Consider the following 21,167-nt stretch of genomic DNA (forward strand, 5'->3'; position numbering starts at 1 on the left):
TTCACTGATGAGGAAATGATACACAGGAAGTTTCAGTAACTTGTTGAGATATTACACAGGTAACAAATGGTGAAGCCTAGATTTGCCCAGGGCAGTTCGATTTCAGAGCTATTCTGTAGCCTTTACACAATACCAGGTAATCCGCAAAATTTTAAAACCTGAGCTATGGAAATAGAAAGCTGCCATTTACTAGCTTTCTGACCTCAGTTCCTCTTATCACACTAGGAGAGGTGATTTATGCCGAGAAAATGTAAATTTGAGGGAATGTCAGAAATAAAATGGAAAAAGATGAAACTCTGGAGCTTCAGTGAGCATGCTGCTCAAGGAAAAGATTTCTAGCAATAGCAATATGCAAAAAAGTTAAATTATGGAGACAAAATCTACTTTGGCTTGGGAATCCTTGTGGAAGAAATGATAGTTTTCTGTGTTTGAACTGATCTTGCAAAGAATTAGTGAAGAATTATAATATACTATAAAACATATACTTTCCATTCTGTAGCGTAGGACAAAGGATGTCAGGCAAAGGTCTTTTGGTTTATAATGAATGGTAGGTGTGAGTTAATCCCTGTGTGAGAATGTCCTTTGGATGAAAAGTTACTGAAGTAAGAAAAAAATACACAAAGCCCAAATCTTTTAGTTGCTTTATTTGGAATTTTCCTTGAGGGTGCAGCGAAACATGAAATTTTAAAAATAACAAGAAAGCATGTGTTATCCCTAAGGAGCAGCATGGGGAGAGGACACATTGATTAGTAGATTATTAACGAGAATATTCCCTGTGGCATGGGTCATGCAAACAAACCTAGGTACGGCAATTTAAATTCCCATGAGGTTTCTACTCTCCCTGTCAAAACTGTCCTGGGAATTTCAGGGTGATGACATATGTCACGCATGCTTCCCCTGGTATTACTTTGATGGTGCCATAAATCATCACCCAGAACATAACTTTGCAGTAGTCTGAGAAAGTAAATCACATAAGTGGATGTATTATACCCGTGGGAGGCTGTTTCAACTGGAGAGAGAGAAAGAAGGAAATCTAAACATCCTTCAGGTTTGGTAAGGCTTCTCCTTTACATGTGATTTATAGTCACAATACCAGGAACAGCCTGTGAACTAGTGAGTATGATAAGATAAACATGCTCAAATTCCAGCCATCCTAAAAATGAATAAACAAACAAATACAAACCCTCTGTGCCATTTAACTACTTATCCTCTTTGCTGTTCATTTCTCACTTAAATATAACTGGATCTATTTCATCATTTTCCTTCTACTTGCCAACATATTGCAAATTGGCCTCTGACAGCATCACACCACTAAGTTGACTTTCTCTACAGCTTCCTAGTTGCCAAATCATCAGGGCCAAACTTATTTTTTATATTACTTTATGCCTCACTCCCTTTAAAACCATCAACCTCACTCTTCTTCCTGACACATTCTACTAGTTACACAGTTCTTACTACTCAGAATATCCTTCTCAGTTGCTTTCTTGACTAGGCTACTTATGCCTTTTTAATATGATTATTGGTACTCTGAGTTCTATCCTCAGTCCTATTTTCATCTTAATTGATACAGTTTCTCAGCCTAATTATTTCCAAATTTGTATCTCAATTTGGGCCACTCTTATGATCTCTAGTATTGGATTTCTAACTCCCCATTAGACTTCTTAACATGGGTATTTCAAAATTCATAATTTCTAAAATTGACAGCCATTTTTTTTTTCTTCATAATCTGTTCTGCTTCCTGTAATCCTGATTTCAGTTACTGGTACCAGCTACTTCCCAAATCATCAAAGCGTCATTTGAGAGTCAATTTAGATTCTTCCTTACTTCACCCTCGTCGTTTAATCACACTTTGGTCCCCTTCAAACTCATTGCCACTGCATAGGATAGCCCCTCAATATTTCTTTTATGACCTTATTGAACAGTATGCTGATCACTCTCAGATAAATCGGAGAAATGTCTTTTTGTAATTTCCAAAGATTAAATCTGATTTTGTACAGTGCAGGAGAATCACTGCATTTTTAGATGAGCCCATGGTTAATCTTGTTCATGGACTCCTCAAACTTCATAGATAATTTGATCTAGTGTTTATTACCTAGTAAAGAAATTATTTATATTTCTTTATCACTAAGGCGACTATCAGGTTATAAATTTGAGACAAGCTTTTTTGTCTACTTTCTCATTCCCGTATCACTTGGTAGATGTTCCATAAGATTTTGACTTAATGAGCTGCTTATTTTATAATTGTAAGGATTTGTGTGGTGAACTGAATTTGTGTATTCCAGTTTGGACACGTTCTTTGTCTCAGTCTGCATTCTGGTGGGTGTGGATGCATTGTAAATAAGATCTCTCCAAGATGTTAAAAAGTTAAGATGTAGCCCAACTGAATCAGGTTCATCTTTAATCCACATTACTGGAGACCCTTATTAGCAGAGTGAAGGTGAGATGGAAGAGAAGACACAGAGTGAAACAGCCAGAAGCTGGGTGTCAATGGTAACCGGAAGAGAAAGGAGTGGACAGCTCCATATATATATTGCTGTGCAACAAAAAAGGAACCCCAAAGATTGCCAGCCAGAAAATAATCAGTTCAGGGAGGAAGCCAGACTTCTTGCCTCTGAAACCATAAACCAATAAATTCCTGCTGCTAAATCAACCCACTGTATGGTATTTGTTTTAACTGTTAGGAAACTAAAACAATTTGTGCAACAGCATTTGTTGGACAAATCAATTTCCACAAATGCAATCATAACATTCACAACATATAATAAACTTTAAAGAGAATGTTGTTCTTATTCATCAAAGTTTTAAAGGCGTCCTGCTTTGAGTCATTGTTGTCTATGAATTGGCAGAAAAAGATAGACAGTAACACCGCACCTCACCAGTTTGTGATCAACCTAATCTGTGGTTAAATAAACCCACTGCCTTTTTTCTCTTTGAGAAAAAATAAACGAATGCCTATTTTTGACCAAAAATGTGTCTAAAGTGCTTTGTGATATCTATGAGGATGCAATGGTCAAGAGGTAGCATTCATACGAAAAGTAAGGGCTACAGAGTAAAACGAATAATGAATGAGCAGAGAAGGTATGATGAAGAAATAAGAGCCAACAATGTCTTGATGAAAACAAAAAATTTAAATAGACAATGAAGAAGAGGGAACACCATAGCAGAAGGAATAAAGTAGACAAAAGCAAAGAGCTGGTGTAATAGATGTGTTTAGAGAGAAAGAATAGAATAGTCTTGGGGAATCAGAGGTATATAGGTTAGAAGGCCCTGAAAATAACACAAAAAAATTAGGACTTCATCTTTTAGGTAATAGGAATCCATCAAATATTTTTGAGCTGTGGAAAGATGCTCGACAGTACTGTTTTAGAAATACAGATTGAGCAATGCTTCATGAGACGACTGTGTTGTGGGAGTTTATGAAGAATGTTGGGAGTGGAAAGAAGGTGAGGCTGGGTGCTATCTTGAAAAGCCACTAGAAGGTTTAAATAAATTGCATGCATGAAACAATAAAGGCACAAGAACCAAGGTTGCAGAAATAGAAAAGGAGCTAAAAGCACTTAAAGAAGGAAGAATGAAAGGAGTATGAGCACCACTTGGTTAATGTTGAAAGGCCACACAGGAATTGATGATGTCTTATCACCAAGAAAGAAGCAACTCAGGGAAAGACAAGCTGAAGTCAGATTTAAATTTTTACTCTACAACTATGATTTGTGATTATAACAATCTCAAACCAACTGGTCTATAATGACTACAAATTAACACTGTCAGGACTCAGTGTTGTGGGCTACCAAGTTATTAAAGGATCTATTATATCCTTAATAATACTTCATGGAGGCAAAAATACATAATTTTAAATTCTGGGGAAAAAAATGACAGGACTTTAAAAATGCATAATTGTCTTTAAATTGCCAAAAAATAAATCCAAAGCACCACGATCCCCAGCATCTTGCCTAAGGGATGTTTTTTAGTATCTACATTTTTAAAACCACTAGGAAAACATTTCCAGTGGCCTTTATTAGTAGCTACACAAAGGACAAGAGATGAAAAGATTAGTAAAGGAGAGAAGAGGTCTGGAAGAAAAGGAACTCTGTGAAGTGCGCTTCAGCTTGAATAGCATGCAAACTCTTACATCACCGGGCCTCTAGAAATTTACTCAACAAGGAACTTCATTCTGACACCATTTCTAAGGTCCTGCATCTCCTCTCCTGTCAGACTGCCATTAACAACCTGAAAATATGTTTTAAATGTGAATTAGGAAAAGCAGACACATCAATTTTTTTTAACTTATGGACGCTTTTCCCCACTTCATGACTCTCCTTATTGCCTTCAGTGAAATGACTTAAGCTATGCTCTTGAACAGGCTTGGGAGAGGAACTCCGAAACACATGTCCACTTCTAGAAATACTTGAGCACAGAGATTAAATAAAGCACAAACAGGAACTCTTTTCTTAAGGTGGCATGGAGTTTGGACCCAGGATTGAAAATGAAGTTCTTTCTTTTCAGGGCCATGCCTTAAATAAAGATGTAAACAGCCTCTGCTTCCTGCAGCAGCTGACATGAATGATTAGCACAGTACAGAAACAGCACAGCGCTGCGGCGGTGGCAGCCGCAGCAGCTGCACACCTTCTCTCCCAGGGTGCAACCGCATAACTGCGGCCGTGCAGCCACTGAACAGAGAAAGGCTGGTATGTGGCTCCAGAGAGAGAGAAAGGAAACTTAAAACAGCTGAATGCTTCCTGCACCCCCACCCCCACTCCCACCCCTCCTTCATGGTTCTGATAGAAACCAGAACACTGCTTTGTAAATTAAAAATCTGTTAATCCTTTACTCAAATGCTAAACATTCCCCAAATTACTAAGGCTTTGCAGAGGAAAGGACAACACTTTAAAAATAGTCCCCAGGAGATGATAGATGGAAGCTATTCCCCACCCCTGTGATTGCCATTTGCCAGTTCACGGTATTTCTCTTCCCAAGGGGCTGCCTTCTCCCAGTTTTGTATTCAAGGAGAAAAGGGAAGCGCACGTGCAAACCAGAATTCTTGCAGATACGCTATACTCTACTTTTGGAGAATTGAAGGTGGAAAATATAAAATTGGCCTTGCTCTGTGCAATTAATTGTCCCCAAAACATCTCAGGTGGCAAATGCACAGCAATAACCATGCAAAGTAGGCCTTTTCCATATGTTTGGATAGACCCAATCTAGTTGCTAAAGGGTGAGGAACTAGGAGCAGAGGGAAATGTCCTATAAGCAATGAGTCCTTAGCTTTTTTCAATTTCTGTCACTGCCGATTTGTTTATCAATCATGCAAACTTACAGTAAACATAAAATCTCTATGGCTCCATAAAATGTGAGACGTGTATTTCTTATTTAATTATCTTAATAGATAAGATGTGAACATTAACCCACTGAATTCCGTGCCGATAATATATAATGCTCATATCCAGACGTTAACTGCTTAAAAAGAAAGCAGAAAAAAAAAGTCTTTAGTGCAAAGAAGCTCCCACCATATTTTGTTTATTTGCTTTTTCTTATTTTGTTTTATTCTCAGTTTTTATTGGTTACTAAGTAGAGAGGGTTAATCAGAAAGTGGCAAATAGGAAAAAACGGAAGAGAGAAGAATGCTAGACACTATTTAAATCAGCTCCTATTTAAACTGCTTACTATATATATGACATTAAAATTATAACGCTCTAGTTTCTAGTAAATAATCATTCACTTTAATTGTTCCCATTTTAAGCAAAAGGAGACTTAAAAATATCTTGATAACTCCACATTTTCTAAAGACATTTCATTTTACCTTTATATACCCTTTAACTCCCCCCAAAACAAATCAATTCAGAGATGGCTTGGTTTCCTTATATTTCCCCACTCCCTATTCCCAATAGTGAATATCTTTGGCATCTCCCAATACCACATTATGATATATTTGGAAAGTCAAGGTGACTCCTATTTTTAGCCAATGATAATCAATATGGTTGAAATCTTCCTGAAACGTTCACCACAGACAATGTGATTATCAAAATTTTTTCACAGGTGACATGAGGCAAGCACAGGTGACCAGAACCAAAATTGACAAAGTGGGGGCACAAAACAGGGACCCATTTCAAGGGGGTCACATTGTGGCTGCTTGACTTCAATCTGGGAGTAGCCCAGGGTAGACGCGGCCGCTCCCCTCAGGATGGCCAGCCCAGCTTTGCTTAGTTCCTCAACAGTAAAATGATTTCTACAGGACCACCTTTCCTGAAGCACCACCTACCCTGCCCGTTCACAGACAGAATGAGTAGATCAGTGTGAAACTTGAAAAAATAGGTCTAGACAAGCAAGCACACACAAATCGCTCTTGTACAGTCCTAAAACTGGACAAGTTCCGAACACCCATTTTATCTGAGCAAAAACAGATCTGAAAGCATCAGAGAACATAGGGCTATTTCTCCAAAAGGACATTCACATACCAACTACCTACCTTTCCGAAAACTAAAACACCTTTTGATTCTTCTGTATGTAGCTTTAGGGATGAAAGGAGTAGATGCTAAGGCACCTGAGGGGCGCCCCCCAGTGTTTTGGTCTTCAGGCTTCATACAGGCCAGAAGTTCTGAACCAGCTTCAGGCTTCCTTTAAAACCTGTTTCTTTGCAATACCCCACAGGCACTCCTTCGCATGTTTATTTGTTAGGTTTGTAGTGCTGATTCTTAGAACTGGAAGGTTTGATCATCCAGGTCCTGGGTTATAGATAGATCACTTCTCATTGACTCCTTTCTGGCAAAAACCTTTTCTTTTGCCTAATCCAGGGAGTTTTTAAGGTAGTTTTTAAGTTTCTGCAGACCTTCCAAAATGTCACAGCAAAACGAATCGCAGCAAGCAAGCTACACCTCCCATTCGAACAGCAGGAATTGTTTTGTTTGTTTGTATTTTTATTAAGAACTGTCTTCTCAGCTGGAACTGGGGGGGATTGAGCTTCCTTAGGAAAGGTCAGCAAACAGCCTTGTGCAGGGAAAAGAGGAACAATGACAAAAAGGCCCCTGAGGAATATTCAGGACGGTCCTTGCTGGAGCCTTTCATCTGAGCAAAAGGGGAGGAAAATAATGGCACCTTCTCCAGAAGGCATTTTAGTGCATGATAGAATCTTTTCAAAGGACTCCCCTGTTCCTTTTATAGCACCCCTTATCCTTTGATGCTTTCTGCAGTCTTCTCCCTTTTCCTTTCTGTGTTCCAACTCCCAGGGCTCCTAAGGGAATCACCACCTCAGAACAGCTGGGTGCTCATTCCTAGAGGCTCCTTGGATCTGCTGGGGGGAGGCAGCTCTGCAGGGAGTGTCTCCTCCCCCTCCTCCTGCTCCGTCTCCCCTTTTTTTCAATGAGAGCTGGATGGAAGCTGGCAGAGCTGCGGCTGCCTCATCATTGCTGTAGCTGCGGCTGCCTTCAGTGCCCGCTGGTCACATGCAGCAGGTGCAGCCACAACAATATGAGGGAGGGGGAGAATGCCAAGGCAGCGGTGTGGACTCCGATCGTTCCCTTTTTGACTCTGCCTTTACTTCCTGGCTGTCCTCTTCTGCTGCATCTTTATAGCAGCTGACTTGGCCCCTCCTGAGATCAAACAGCATCGAACCATCCCCAAGGGGGCAAACTTGTTGCCTCCTCTCTCCTGACATTTTTCTCCTCCTATATAAGATTTTCTTTTAGATACTTTGCAGTTGAATCTATTTGTGTGTACTGATTTAAATGTGCATATCATTAAAACACAACAAACGTGTACATGTAAATATGTGTGTGTCAGTAAAATAGGAGAATCTTTTAAATCTAGTAGGAGTCTGCAATATAATCACAAATCAGCGTGTGTGTGTGTGTGTGTGTGTGTGTGTGTGTGCGTGTATGTATACATGCATATGTATTTCTTTGGGTATAGTTAAAAAAAAAACTATCCTGTTTCTAACATTCTATCATTCTCTTGCATGAGAATACTTCTCCACCCCAACCCCCAACTCCACCAACACTTTCAGACCCACTTAATGAACAATTTGCCCATTTGGTTAATCATTCATTCACTTGGCTGTTCCATGAACAGATTTGGAATGCTGGTGCTTTAACCCCAATTCACCCCAAAGACTCTGAGTTCCTTCCTAGCCATTCACAGGAACATTATAAAATTGAAGAGTATTAGAAACATTACTCAGACTAGCATATCCACATAGGTAGTGGATATTTGGTTATTGCAAGGTTCATTCGCAATTATTTCTGACCTATGATTAAATATTATTTTATTCCTTCAGCATACTGCCTAGAAATGAAAGAACCATGAAGTTTTAGCTCATATGATGAAGAAGGAGACAGTGCTGGTCCTAGAAATACTTCAGCTAACTGAAAAATTCATTGATCTGAGCTTCGGTATGAAAGGAACACATTAATCACAAGTTTGGGGGCTGTGAAGAAACTCAGTTGAAAACATTTTGCTCAATTTTCTTATTTCATAGATGAGAATTCTGAAAGTGAGAGTGGTAAAACCACTTATCTGAGATCACACAGTTGATTTGTGCCAGAGGCAAGAAGGTGGAGATTCTTCTTTAAGATCACTTTACCTCTTAATCAACCCCTGTCTACCCACAGGCCAATTATTCATTTTAAGGATTATTCATGTATAGAATTTCATTCTGCTTTGGAGGGTCTCTGACTCAACTCTTTCGGAGATTGAAATACATGGGAAGAACCTGATTTTGTTATTAGATAAAATTAGGCTAAGCACTCAGATTTATTGAATAAGTAACAGATTCACACTTGCCCTCGATTCTGGGCTAAGTGGGCACTTCTGTAAACATTGCTTTTTGAACATTGGAAAAGAAACCCAGTGTCAAAAAAAAAAAAAACTCAACTTTTGCAAAGCTAAATAAAGGCTTTGACAACCCAACTTTTGGATGTCAAAGCAGCTTGGTATGCTTCGCAGTTAGCATTACTAATAAGGGAAGTGACTGGTTTAAAGCAAATAATACAAAGTTGAGGTCTCTAAATTCAACACTGAGCTTTGAAATGAGGCCAGAAAGTCAAGAGGGAATGCAAACTTTGCACATTTCCATTAGTTTCCTTCCCCCATCTGAATAGTTGTTGTAAATTTGCTTTCTTAAAATATGAAGCCAATCATTCCAAAGCCCTACATTTTATGATCTTCACTTAATGGAACTGAAGAGCTAGAAAGCTCCTTCAATGTTGCTTATATTTTAACAAAATGTTCATTACTGTAATGGTAAAAAGGAAATTTTTGCATTTATATGCAACCTGAAAAAAAGAAAAACGTAAATTACTTATGAAAAACTTTAGCTTTTTTAAAAAATCACCAGTTGTGTATATCAAAGGTGGTATATAGATATTGATAAATTAGAATGATATGTCACATTCCCTTCCAAATGACTTTACAGATGCCATGTAATCAATGACCACAATATCCTGTGAGCAATGGGAAGGAGGCTGGAAGCCAAAATGTCTTTATTTAGGGTTAACATTGTCTTGGGTTCCATAACTGAAATAAGAAGGTGCAATTTGTTCTCTTATGAAAGGTAATACTAGCAATTCAGGTATTTTTGAAGGACTGGAAACCGTAATCGCTCCAGTTATTATATTTCAAAAACTTTCATTTTTCAGATACTTCAGGAATATAAAGGCATGCACTAGCAATTGTGGATTTTTTAATCCCCCAGTAGAATCACAGATCACACTATTGTGCTGGAAGGTAAGAGGAAGCTCAGAAAGTGAGACGTTGTGACTTTTCTTCCTAATTCTGTTAAAATGTGACTCTTGACAAATTACTCATTCTCCCTGGATCTTACTAACCTAATCATAAGATTTGAGACTGTACTATAACAATGGTTTAAAAATATTTGTAATCAGTGGAAAATATTTCAAATATAATGTTAAAGAAAACACTAATATATAAAATTATTTCAGTCATAGAAATTTATTGTTTAAAAGTTAAATTTCTAACACCTATTTATAAATTCAATCAATGAGAATAGAGGGGTTTTATTAATACAAATAATAATACCTGAGATTATGGATGACGATTGCAATCTCCCATCAGTTTTAGCATTCAGTTTGGTCCTGCATTCTGCATTAACTCTCAAAAATGCTGGTGCACAGATTAACTGGAAATTCTGATACAAACAATTTTTTACAAATCAAGTGAGTAATTTAAAAATTTTTCTTGCAATCTCATAATACTATTCAATTAAACAAAGATGAAATGAGAATTATTCTTTTGAGCATTATGTCTGTAGTGACTGCTCTAACCTAAAATACATCATTTTAAAGGTAGATTTAAATCAAGTATTTTCAGAGTCCCTGAAGCACATTCCACAGGATAAAGTGTGAAAACCAATAAACGACTACAGTATTTCTTCCAAGTTAAGATATGTGAGGATCAATGCATAGCACTTGCCCAGTCCCACTGGGCAAGGACCATGGGCTGGTAGGACCTTCTGTGTCTACTGACTTGGGGAATTCACTGGATCTCATTCAGATGAGAAGAAGAAGGAAAGGAAGAAAATAACACACTTGATGGAAACAATCCCTCAACAAAGATGCTTCCTTCGGAAGAGAATAAGGACCTTTCAGAACCCAGGAGGCCCTGAAATCAGAGGATAGAGGAGAATAAAGGGTCTTTAGAAGCAACAGGAACTTTGAAAAGACACATCTTCATGCCTCCCACAAAACCTTGGCCCTGAAGGTGTCATCAGGCCTCCACCAGCTGAGTATGTGTCTCTCACCCACAATTGTGAGGAATTTTCTGCTAAAGTCCTGGGGTGGAGATCTCAGCACATGGACCCTTTCAAATGTTTTATATGGTCACTTACTAGCTATTTTAGGATATAAATATTGTAACCATATAAACTGACATCCAAACTAGGGCACTGTAAGGGTGTAAGGTGGCACTATTAATAATTACCCTGGACAACAGCTGTAAACAAGACTGTTACCAGGCAAACAGGGATGGGATGGTCACTTTGATAGAGATTCCATTCTCCAACAGATGATACTGATAACAATAAGACAATCTGCAGACATGTGTTATGGATCTGGTAAAATATCAAAATGTCTTTGATGAATCTTTAATATTTTAGCTTTCGCTTAACTTTTCATCTTCTTAAACTAAGCTTTTGAAGTTACTATAAAATGCAGTATTGAAATGGTCAGTTGGCCTGAGAAGCATCTGATATGGAAGGGAAAACCATAATTCACTCTCTGAATTTGGGCACAGACAATACATAAAAGAGAAAATAAATCAATATGGCTATTATATTTGGTTTACGAAACATGAATTTGATATTACAACTTATATTTAACTCTTCAACAAAAATTAATTAGGCTTACAGTATTAAAAATATGTATTGGTTGTAGATAAATACATTGGGGTCATTTTTTGGTTTCTTTCACCAAATTTTGTTTCAAATATTTTTTCTGTTTATAGTATTCTATCTTCCTTGATAGATCAAGATAATGTCTTTTACCATTTCTTCCTCCTTTTAGTTCCATTCATAACATATTTTAGCTTATTCTTCATATGGCATACTCTCAATACTATATTTAACTAAAAGTTTTTTTAACTTACTATCAAATTCACATACACTTGCTTGATCCAAAGCACTTTTTTTCCTACTGTAATAATCATAAGCTTCTCATCAAAAGACTTGACATTCCTCTTTAACATCACTGAGTATCTGTCAGTTGGGATTCTTTCCAAATTTACTAGTCAAAAATTTTCTCACATATCTAGACATTCTTAACTAGTTCGTATTCATTGCATCTTTCCCACACCTGTTCAATGCTAGTGAAAAATTCAAAACTAAAAGACAAATACATTCATTTTTATAATTCAATGTATTCCCAGATTAAGGTTGATCAGTGATGCTTAGATATGTGTCTAATAATAATGCTGATTAGTTTACTATTCATTATAGCATTCATGTAACCAAGATGTTAGAACTTAAAGGATGATTATGATTACTTAGTTATTATATAGATACTCTTTTTTCATTTTCTGGTATATTAGAGTAGACAGAGGGAAATACCTGAAATTTTAAAACTGTAATCCAGTTGCCTTGATCTCTGATAATGATTGTATAGCCTTTATCTTGTGCCCTTGTGACTGTAAAAACTATGCGACTAACCCTCACTTGTACCCATTTATCCAGTTTGACTTTAGAGTCTTGTGATCACTAAAGACAGCCCCTAATGCTTATTAATGAAGAGTCTTGGGTCAGCCCAGACTAACCTACCCCAAGTCCAAAGTTATCTTGATAACTGAAACTGGATCTAAACAAAACTGTCTCGCCTGACATGTGCAGCACTTTAGAATTTAACCTGTAAGTGACTTAAACCTCACTGTAGTACTAAAAATCATGCCCATCAACATATTAAGGCCTCCATTTTCTTACAAATGGTCTAGGCATGTAACCAATCTGTACACGCTCAATAATTAAATCACCTCTAATCACCGCATCTGGGGCCACTGTGCTCATTACCCTAAAACCTGTCCATCTTTTATTGCTATAAAGCCATGAGAATTCAGTTCAGGTAGGCAGATTTTGGGGCTGATAGCCCATCCAATCTACTTTGCCTCTAGTAATAAACTCTTTCTCTCTTTGAAACCCTGGTGTCTCAGGAATTGGTCATAAGAATCCACAGCCTTTGTCTGGTAACATTCATCTATTTGAAGATAGGAGCTGATAGTAAAACCCGCTAGGGGAAAGAGATGTTTTTCCAAGTTTTCAAAATACACTAACCTCCTCCAAAAGGTCCCCATATGACTCGGCGGATGGACTTCACCCAGTCTTCCATATCATTCTGGGTGCTCGCCATGAGGAGGTAGCTCTCATGATTTGCTGTCATCCGATCTCGGTCACCTCCTGTAAACAGACCATAACATGAGTGCGTATTTATTTGAAGATCATCAGCCTCCTGGGGAATCCCTGAAACATAGTCTGTGCTTAATGCAGAGATTCAGCCAGTATTAGATTCTACCCAATGACTTGGAAATATTTACCATGGTTTCAGAAAGGGAAAAAAAAAAAAATCCTCTCTAAAAGGAAAGACTCTTCTGTTTCCAGGAAGAAGGTGGAGAACAAATGTCATTCCCCAAACAAAGCCTGGCTTTTTGTCCTAGCAACAACCCATAGGCCTGCATTAACTCATAATCCAATCTATTCACACTGAGCTGCTGAATAAGGAGAAAGAGCAAAAACAAAGTGAAAGAGAAGTCGGAAAAATGACGAGGCAGCCTGGATTTTAACTTGAAGCAAGTTCCAATGAGTTTGAGCACTGCTTAGGGCACACACCGTGAGATTTCCAGCACATCTTGGTAGAGTACAGAAGTTCCAGGAAAGGTTAGAAACAAACAAACAAACAAAAAAAACACGTAAAAGCAGAGATCCAGAGATCCTCCTCTATCCCTCTTTCCTGCAAGGAAAACACCTCAGATCACACCTTCAGGAGAGCAAAGAGCAGAAAGGAAGAACCCGCCATAGGCTTGGCTAGATCCAAAGGCCAAAGGACAGTCTCAGGAGGCACTCCAACCTTGCGTTGAGCTTTAGGCAATGGGCAGTACCTCTATGCAAAAGGCTGATGGCTTCTATTTTTTTCCCCCAAAGAACAATCCATATATTTTAAAACCTTTGTAATCTTTGATATCAACTTTGAGTACTAGACTTTTGTAGCAGGTGATTTAATTTCTTAGAAATCTTTTATAGAGCATTTGAATTTGCCTGGCTACTTCATTTTCTTATTCTCATTTACAAAACAGGGATAACCATATATTATGTGAAACAGGTATTGAGGCATCATTTTCCTTACATCGTATTGTATGCTTAAAGGCGTATTTCTGAAGACAAGGCTCAGTGACTGCACTGCTTCATTCTCTTGGAAAATTAATTATAGTGTGGTTCACAGAAAGACTAATTAAGGAAGCGTACCATTAAGTAACTAACTACATTCTGATAAAATTTGTATATTTTCCTGTTTTCTAAGGTGCTCAAATGATAAATTACATTTAATTTTTACTAAGGGGTGTAAACTTGCAGACTTGGCTGAGTGTCTGGCTAATAAACTGTTGTTTGTTTGTTTGTTTGTAAATGATTCTGAATACCTATATGAGGGTTTACAGATTCTATTTTGTAACAGACCCCACCACTCCCTATACTCTCACACAAAACCTAATTAACACATGTTCATTACATGCTTGAAATCCATAGGCAGTTGAATTTGTCTCTTCCAGATTCTATATAAATGCCCTAGGCTGAGAAGTACAACTAGTCTAGTATTTATATAATTTTATAGAACAGATGCAATAACAGAAATGAAATAATTTTAACCCAAACTGAAAACAAGTTGAGTAACTTTAATTGGGGTCTTAAATTTTAATACAGTTGGATGAGAGTGGTGGGAGGGGAGCCAAAATATCACATCAAAGAGGTTTTCTAATGTTTACAAACTTCTTGAATAAACCGAACAAACATTTTCATATAACAGAGAACATCTTGGTGTTAGGGAAACAATAACTTTGTTAAACCTCTAGGTCAATTATCACTTTAAGCAACTTATATATGAAAAATCAAGGTTGAAGAGTCAGGGCAAATTCATCTGGAATCACAATTCTATCTTATTTTAGCTATATTAACTCTTTGACTTCCAGGGTGTTATATGCCTGCTGGGATTTAGTATCTTTAATCATATTTTAGAAATAATAATACTTAATAGTAAAATTTTTGTGAGAATTAAATGAAATACAGTACATTTAAACACTAACACTGTACTAGGCTAAAACAGAAATTCCATAAATATTAATTCCTTTACATCTATCTCCCACCCCTACCAATGCAAAAAGGACATATTGTATTCAGTTGACTCATAAATATTATATCCAATAGGTACTTGGCAACAATTAGTGAATAGTACACATATACAGGGATTTAAAAATATTATCTTCGATATATATGTGTGTGTGTGTATATATATATATATATATACATATACACATAATGATGGTAAATATGATAAACTGTATATGTTTGTAAATATATCACACATTGTTGTGCATACCCATGACTGCATAATGTACAAGTGGTAACAAGTAACTAAATGACAGAGGAAAAAGATGCTTCATTTGGCATGGCATAGTAGTAAAAATTCATTTTTATCTACTTGTAATATGGTACAGGACAAAACAATAGCAACAACATTTTGAATTAGAATATTTTAATTATTGGCTTTGCCTGAAGGATGCTTAGTAGTTCAGACAGCAATTTCCTGCTGTGACACTCACAGCCTAGGCAGAATCAGCCCGGGCAATGAGAGTGAATGACAGCCGCCAGAGTTTCTATCTGAAAGTGGGAAAAAAGAGAATGATAAGCACAACTAACCATTATCTTGTGACTTTTCATTTGGTTCTTTATCTCTGCCTGTGATACCTTGTGTTTGACCCTGAATCTCATTTAGACTGCCAATCACAGATATGAAATCCCATCAGTGAATTGCACCCTTGGAAATAGATCTTTATTCTTCAGTGTATTAACAGGAGAGAGAAAAATATTTGGGAAAACTTCCTCTGTGAGTCCTGGTGGAAATACAGATTCATTGCTAAGCATTGTACTGAAAACAATTGGATACTTTTATATAGGTATGAACTAGATACTGTATACTAAAATACACGATTTCTAGCTGAAAAAAGGCATCTATTCTAAATGTATAACTCCTCAGTTCTAAGAACCTGACCCTGTGTGTTGCAATGGAATGGATTCAAGACCAACTTATTAAATGTATGATTCAGTAAACGAATCAACTCAGTACATTAACTTTCAACAAGCAGATCAAGTTTCACTCTCTTTGTTAGCTCCCAATGAACAATTTGTGAATCTAAAATCTTTTCAAAAGCAAAGCTATAATTGTAAAAGGCAGTCTTAAGAATTTAAGAAGACCCAATTTTCATTGGAGAGAGAGTGTTATAGGTATCTTCAATCCCAATATTTATACGTAAATAAACCAACGCACATTATACATTCTTAAATTCTGTTTGAACATAAATACTTATGCTGTTTTGTTTTGTTTTTTTCTTTTAAATACTGTTTAAATGGTGGGGTATTTGCACACATTTTAAAGGACACAGTGTATCAGAAACATTTACACACCTCTTAGATGTTAACTTTGGATGGCAGCAATACGTTGATGCTTATATTAACACTTCAAGCATTTGTCGACTTTAAGTTAACAAAGTTGGTCATATCATGCAATTTTACCTGCTTATGTAATCAAAATATGAGTATATTTCATTGGGCTCTTCTGTATATTTGCATTAGATATGAATTTTTCCCTAGAGATAAAGTAGATACGCTGAACTAAAATAATCACGTGACATGATTAATACTTGCAAAGGTAGATTAAGAAAAGCTTCATGAAATCAATAGACTAATCCAATCATTAGATTCAATTTTTGAATGGTTGAGAGAAAAATACTATGGGCACTAAATCTTTGGCCATAAAAGTTTGGCCATAAAAGTTTGCTTGAGAATATTTTATTAGATCTGTAAGTCTGCCTTGGTAGATGTATAAGTGTTTAGGAGAATTAAATATATTTTATGGTTTAAAATGATTCAAGGATCTCAATTGGTATATAAGGAGTTTTTAAATATTTAAGAAAATCTAAATTATCAAATTCATAAGTTAACTGAACTTTAGTAAAAAACAAATAAATTTTTAAATTATAACATAAAATTCCTAGGTTTATAAATAAAATAAGAAAAATAGTAACTAGAATTGAAGGCTCAGAAAACTTAAGGTTCTCTATCTCTAATTAATGCAATATCAATTTAAACTGAAGTAGCATGGAAGACTGGTTCTCTGACACAATTCTCCTCATTCTCCAGAAGAAAAAAGAAAGCACAGCTCAATTGGCACAAATTACTTTTAACACCCTAAACATATCAAATTAATTTTACCAAGTGACTTAACTTCTTTCTTTTTACTTCAATTTAGTTTGGCTAATTTTATCAGAATTACTAAACAGGGCTTTTCATGGGCTTTTAAAAAATTATTTTATAATTTTAGATGAGCCCAGTTAAGCTAATTGATGAAAATCTGAAATTCTCCCTTCAAACTGATCCCCAATAAGCATTTGTAGGCAACTAGAAATATATTTATAGACTCTCATGTTAAAAAAATAAATACTCATAACAAATGAGAACCTTCTAAAGAGTTTATAAAGTTGAAAAATGTTTAAACATTTCAGGAACTCCTTCCCACTGTTTAAAATAATCTGCAACAACTTCCACAACCTTAAAAATGGTGACTGTCCTAGGCAAAGTGTCATATAAAATCCACTCAGGACAACAAAAGCTCATAGCTCTCATAATCACTCAGTTATCAACAAATACACTTAAAAAAGTCACCTAGCTTCTACAGGAACTTGGGAGAACTGAATCTAAATGAAAACTTCTTGAAATGAAAGAGAAAAAGCAAGGAAACTCTAGAAAAAGCTACCAAACCTTTTACATTTTTATTCATTTCTTGTTATGTATTATCTTTCATATTTAGAAAAAATATCTACCTTGAATCCTCAAAGGTCTACACTTTTCTAGTTATCTACAACAAATTAAAATTTGATCTTTCTGGCTGATGGTCTAATGCTATGCATTTCATAATTTAACATTTGAACTGCAAATCAACTGGAAGCCACAAGTCAATTCAACCCAGTGTACCATCATTAATTAGCATTTAATGAACATCCATGGTAGTATGCAAAAGTGCTAAAAGTCAGCAAACCAGTTGTTATTTGGGGGCATCTTATCTGATTCATATATAATTACCAACCTGAATCCAGCCAAATTCTGATCGGGATTGGCAGATTGGCAGGCATGTTAATAAACTAAAGGCAAGGTTCATAAATGACATCAATGAGAGGTGGTAGAATGTTTTTAAGACATAATGTTAGAAGTCTGCCAAAGAGGTAATGGGTGTGTGCTGTCCTTCCTGAGCTTATCTATGGGGCTGGGGGTGGATGGGATGGATTAAAGGAAGAGATACACACACACACACACACACACACACACACACACACACACATGCATGTACATAAAAACCAAGGAAGAAAAACATATAGGGCCAGTTATTTTCTGAAAAAGGTGTTTTATGGTTGAAAGCAAGATTACAACAAGCTCACTGTTTTCTCTTCAGCTTAAGAGTCTATGTACACCTCAAAGTTAGCCAACTCAACTTTTTAGATAATGGAAAAATCTGACCCTATTCAGAGGATCTGAAGAAAGCAAAACACTCTGGAACTTTTAACTTCATAACCAGATTTGGAAGAATAGTGAATTATACTGCCTAGCTATACTAGTTGTTGAAAGATGAAGTTGTTGAATAAAATCACTAGAGAACTAGAGAATTATACAGCTCCATTCATTCCTTGGATGCTCTTTAATATCCAAGCAAGCTAGAACACAAATAACTGAAGTCCTTATAGGAAAGACCATTTATTAGTTTACAATACACTATAAAGGCAGAACTGAGCAAAACACGGAAAATATTCAATATCAAAACTAGATGCCAGCAGAGAACAACCATCAAGGAGAAATAGTTGGGCTGCTTACCAAGTGCCAGGAGTAATCCACCCACCCAAGAAAAGTTATCATCTGTCCTCACATTGGAAAGATATTTTATGTTTGTGTTTATCTTTTTTAAAAAACTTATAGCTACTGAGCCTAATAGCAAGGTATTATTTTGTTAAGCCTAGAATGAGAATTTCGAAATGATAAATTCCCTTTAGGAGGGCTCCTAATAATTAGGCATAATGCTCACTGCTTTGTATACATCTATCTCATTTAATCATCACAAAAAATCTGTGATGTAGGGCCAACTATGCCCATTTTACAGATGGTAAAACTGGGCATCAGAGAGGTTTGATCCATTACCTGACATCACATAGATCATAAATACCAGCATTGGAGCTTGAATAAGTTTCTGGTTGACCACAAAACCTAAATATTTTTTTCATGGGAAATTCTATCATAGGGGATTCTTTCATAAGGCGTGCTGTTCTAGTTTGCTAGCTGCCGGAATGCAACACACCAGAGACAGATTGGCTTTTAATAAAAGGGGATTTATTTCATTAGTTCTTCAGAGGAAAGGCAGCTAGCTTTCCACTGAGGTTCTTTCTTACATGGGAAGGCACAGCATAGTCTCTGCTGGCCTTCTCTCCAGGTCTCTGGGTTTCAACAACTTTCCCCGGGGTGATTTCTTTCTGCATCTTCAAAGACCTGGGCTGAGCTGCGAGTGCTGAGATGAGGTATGCTGAGCTGCTTGGGCTGTGCTACACTGAGCTCTCTCACTTAAGAAACAGCCAATTAAATCAAGCATCATTCATTGCAGCAGGCAGGCCTCCTAGCTAACTGCAGATGTAATCAGCAACAGATGAGGTTCATGTACCATTGGCTCATGTCCTCAACAACAGAACTAGGTGCCTTCACACGGCCAAGTTGACAACTGAATCTAACACCACATGTCCACCCCTTGTCAACTTGGTAACTACACATATCACCTTAAACAATATTAAGGTGAAAAAAAATTCTCTTCTGGCTGTGGACCTGTGAATCTCAAAACAAGTTGTCTGGTGCCAATATGCAAAGGAGGGACAGTCACAAGATCCATAGGGAGAAACTGGAAGGAAAACCTGCAGGGCAAACACCATTGGATTTCAAAGTCTGAAAGTCATATATCCTTCAGCTTTAGAAAGTGGCAGTCCCACCCTTTTTCCAAGGGCCTATGCAGTGGTCCGCCTCTTTCCAAATCAACCTCAGGGAACATTGAGGAGAACACCTTTTTCTCAGCTCCACTCTCTCCAGGCATCCGGGTCACCCCCTGGGCTCTCTGCCATTTCCAGAGCACATGTTCAACCCCTCCATGTGGTGGCGGCCAGGCTCTCCCCAGTCCCCAAGGAGCGTGCTGTACCTTCTCCAAGACCAGAGGCTGCACGACTCTTCCACTGCAATGAGGTGGGAACTCATCCTCACCCTTCAGGGTAAACTCACTCTCATATGGGTGGATCCACTCTCCTGGCAGAGGTTTCTTGGCTTCAGACCCAAGCTTCGATGGTTCTCACTCTGCAAACTCCAATTTGTCCCTTTGTGTCCCCCTTTGTCCAGATTGGCAGTAGTTCCGTTTACACCAACAGTCTCTCCAAGCACTCCAGGACTTCTCCATCATTCTCTTCACAGTTCCTCCAAAATCTCCCCGTTACCCATCCAAAAAACCTTTCCAACATATCTGGCATTTGCAAACTGCAGCAGCACCCCACTCTCCAGTACCAAATCTGTTCTAGGTTGCTAGCTGCCAGAATGCAACACACCAGAGATAGATTGGCTTTTAATAAAAGGGGATTTATTTTGTTAGTTCTTCAGAAGAAAGGCAGCTAACAAGTCCCAAAGAGTGAGGAAATAATAGAGTGGGTTTTGTGCCTTTCATCGTATTCCACAAATATGGATAGAATCAGCACATCTGCTGTTAGTCTCAGCTCCCATGTGTTGGTCCCAGAATAATATCACCATGCTGAGATTATAGGCAGGTATTTTTCATATCACATAGCCCCTAAGCCATTTCATTCGGTACTTACCTGGAAAAACAGTAATTCATTAAAACAATGGAGAGAAAACTGACTGCAATGAAAGATGGTTTATTGGTTTCTAAACTAATATTTTCCTAAAGAATTTTCAGGGTAATTTTGACTTTCAGCAATTTTTGCAAATACACACCGATTCTGTCACATAAGAACAATATAAGAAGTAGCTTCTCTACATTTACACTTAATACATTTCTTTCCATTGGATAGTGAATAAATGTGGTATATTGAATTATTACCCCAACAGAAGACATATCCTTAATTCCCATTTCTGTGGATGTGACCCCATTTTTAAATATAACTTTATGGGTCTTGATCTGTATTTACTAGTGACCTTAAAAAGAGAAGAAATTTGGATGCAGACAGTAGATATATGAAACTGGAAGAAGTCAGATATAGGAACCAGAAGTCAGAGAAAGTCACAGGAAGAGACCATGTGACAGAGGCAGAACTGCAAGCCAAACAACCCCAAGGGTTGCGACAAGCCAGAATGAGAATGCTACAGACTTTGGCCTGTTAAGCCTTTG

The 21,167-nt window shown here is 37.2% G+C and overlaps 1 protein-coding gene across 7 annotated transcripts in view; it reads right to left on the reverse strand.

Moving 5' to 3' along the window:
• Positions 1-21,167, reverse strand: part of ARHGAP24 (Rho GTPase activating protein 24) — a 539,804-nt gene that overhangs the window by 79,610 nt on the left and 439,027 nt on the right. For 6 of the 7 annotated variants that reach the window (XM_077142939.1, XM_077142942.1, XM_077142944.1 and 3 more), the window contains one exon: positions 12,764-12,886. In XM_077142939.1, coding sequence (XP_076999054.1) covers positions 12,764-12,886 — 123 coding nt within the window. Of the gene's footprint in view, positions 1-6,463; positions 7,763-12,763; positions 12,887-21,167 lie in introns of those variants that run through there. The other variant, XM_077142946.1, reaches the window with a different exon arrangement.

The sequence above is a fragment of the Tamandua tetradactyla genome, chromosome 24 (assembly GCF_023851605.1).
Source record: "Tamandua tetradactyla isolate mTamTet1 chromosome 24, mTamTet1.pri, whole genome shotgun sequence".
Classification (NCBI taxonomy): domain Eukaryota; kingdom Metazoa; phylum Chordata; class Mammalia; order Pilosa; family Myrmecophagidae; genus Tamandua; species Tamandua tetradactyla.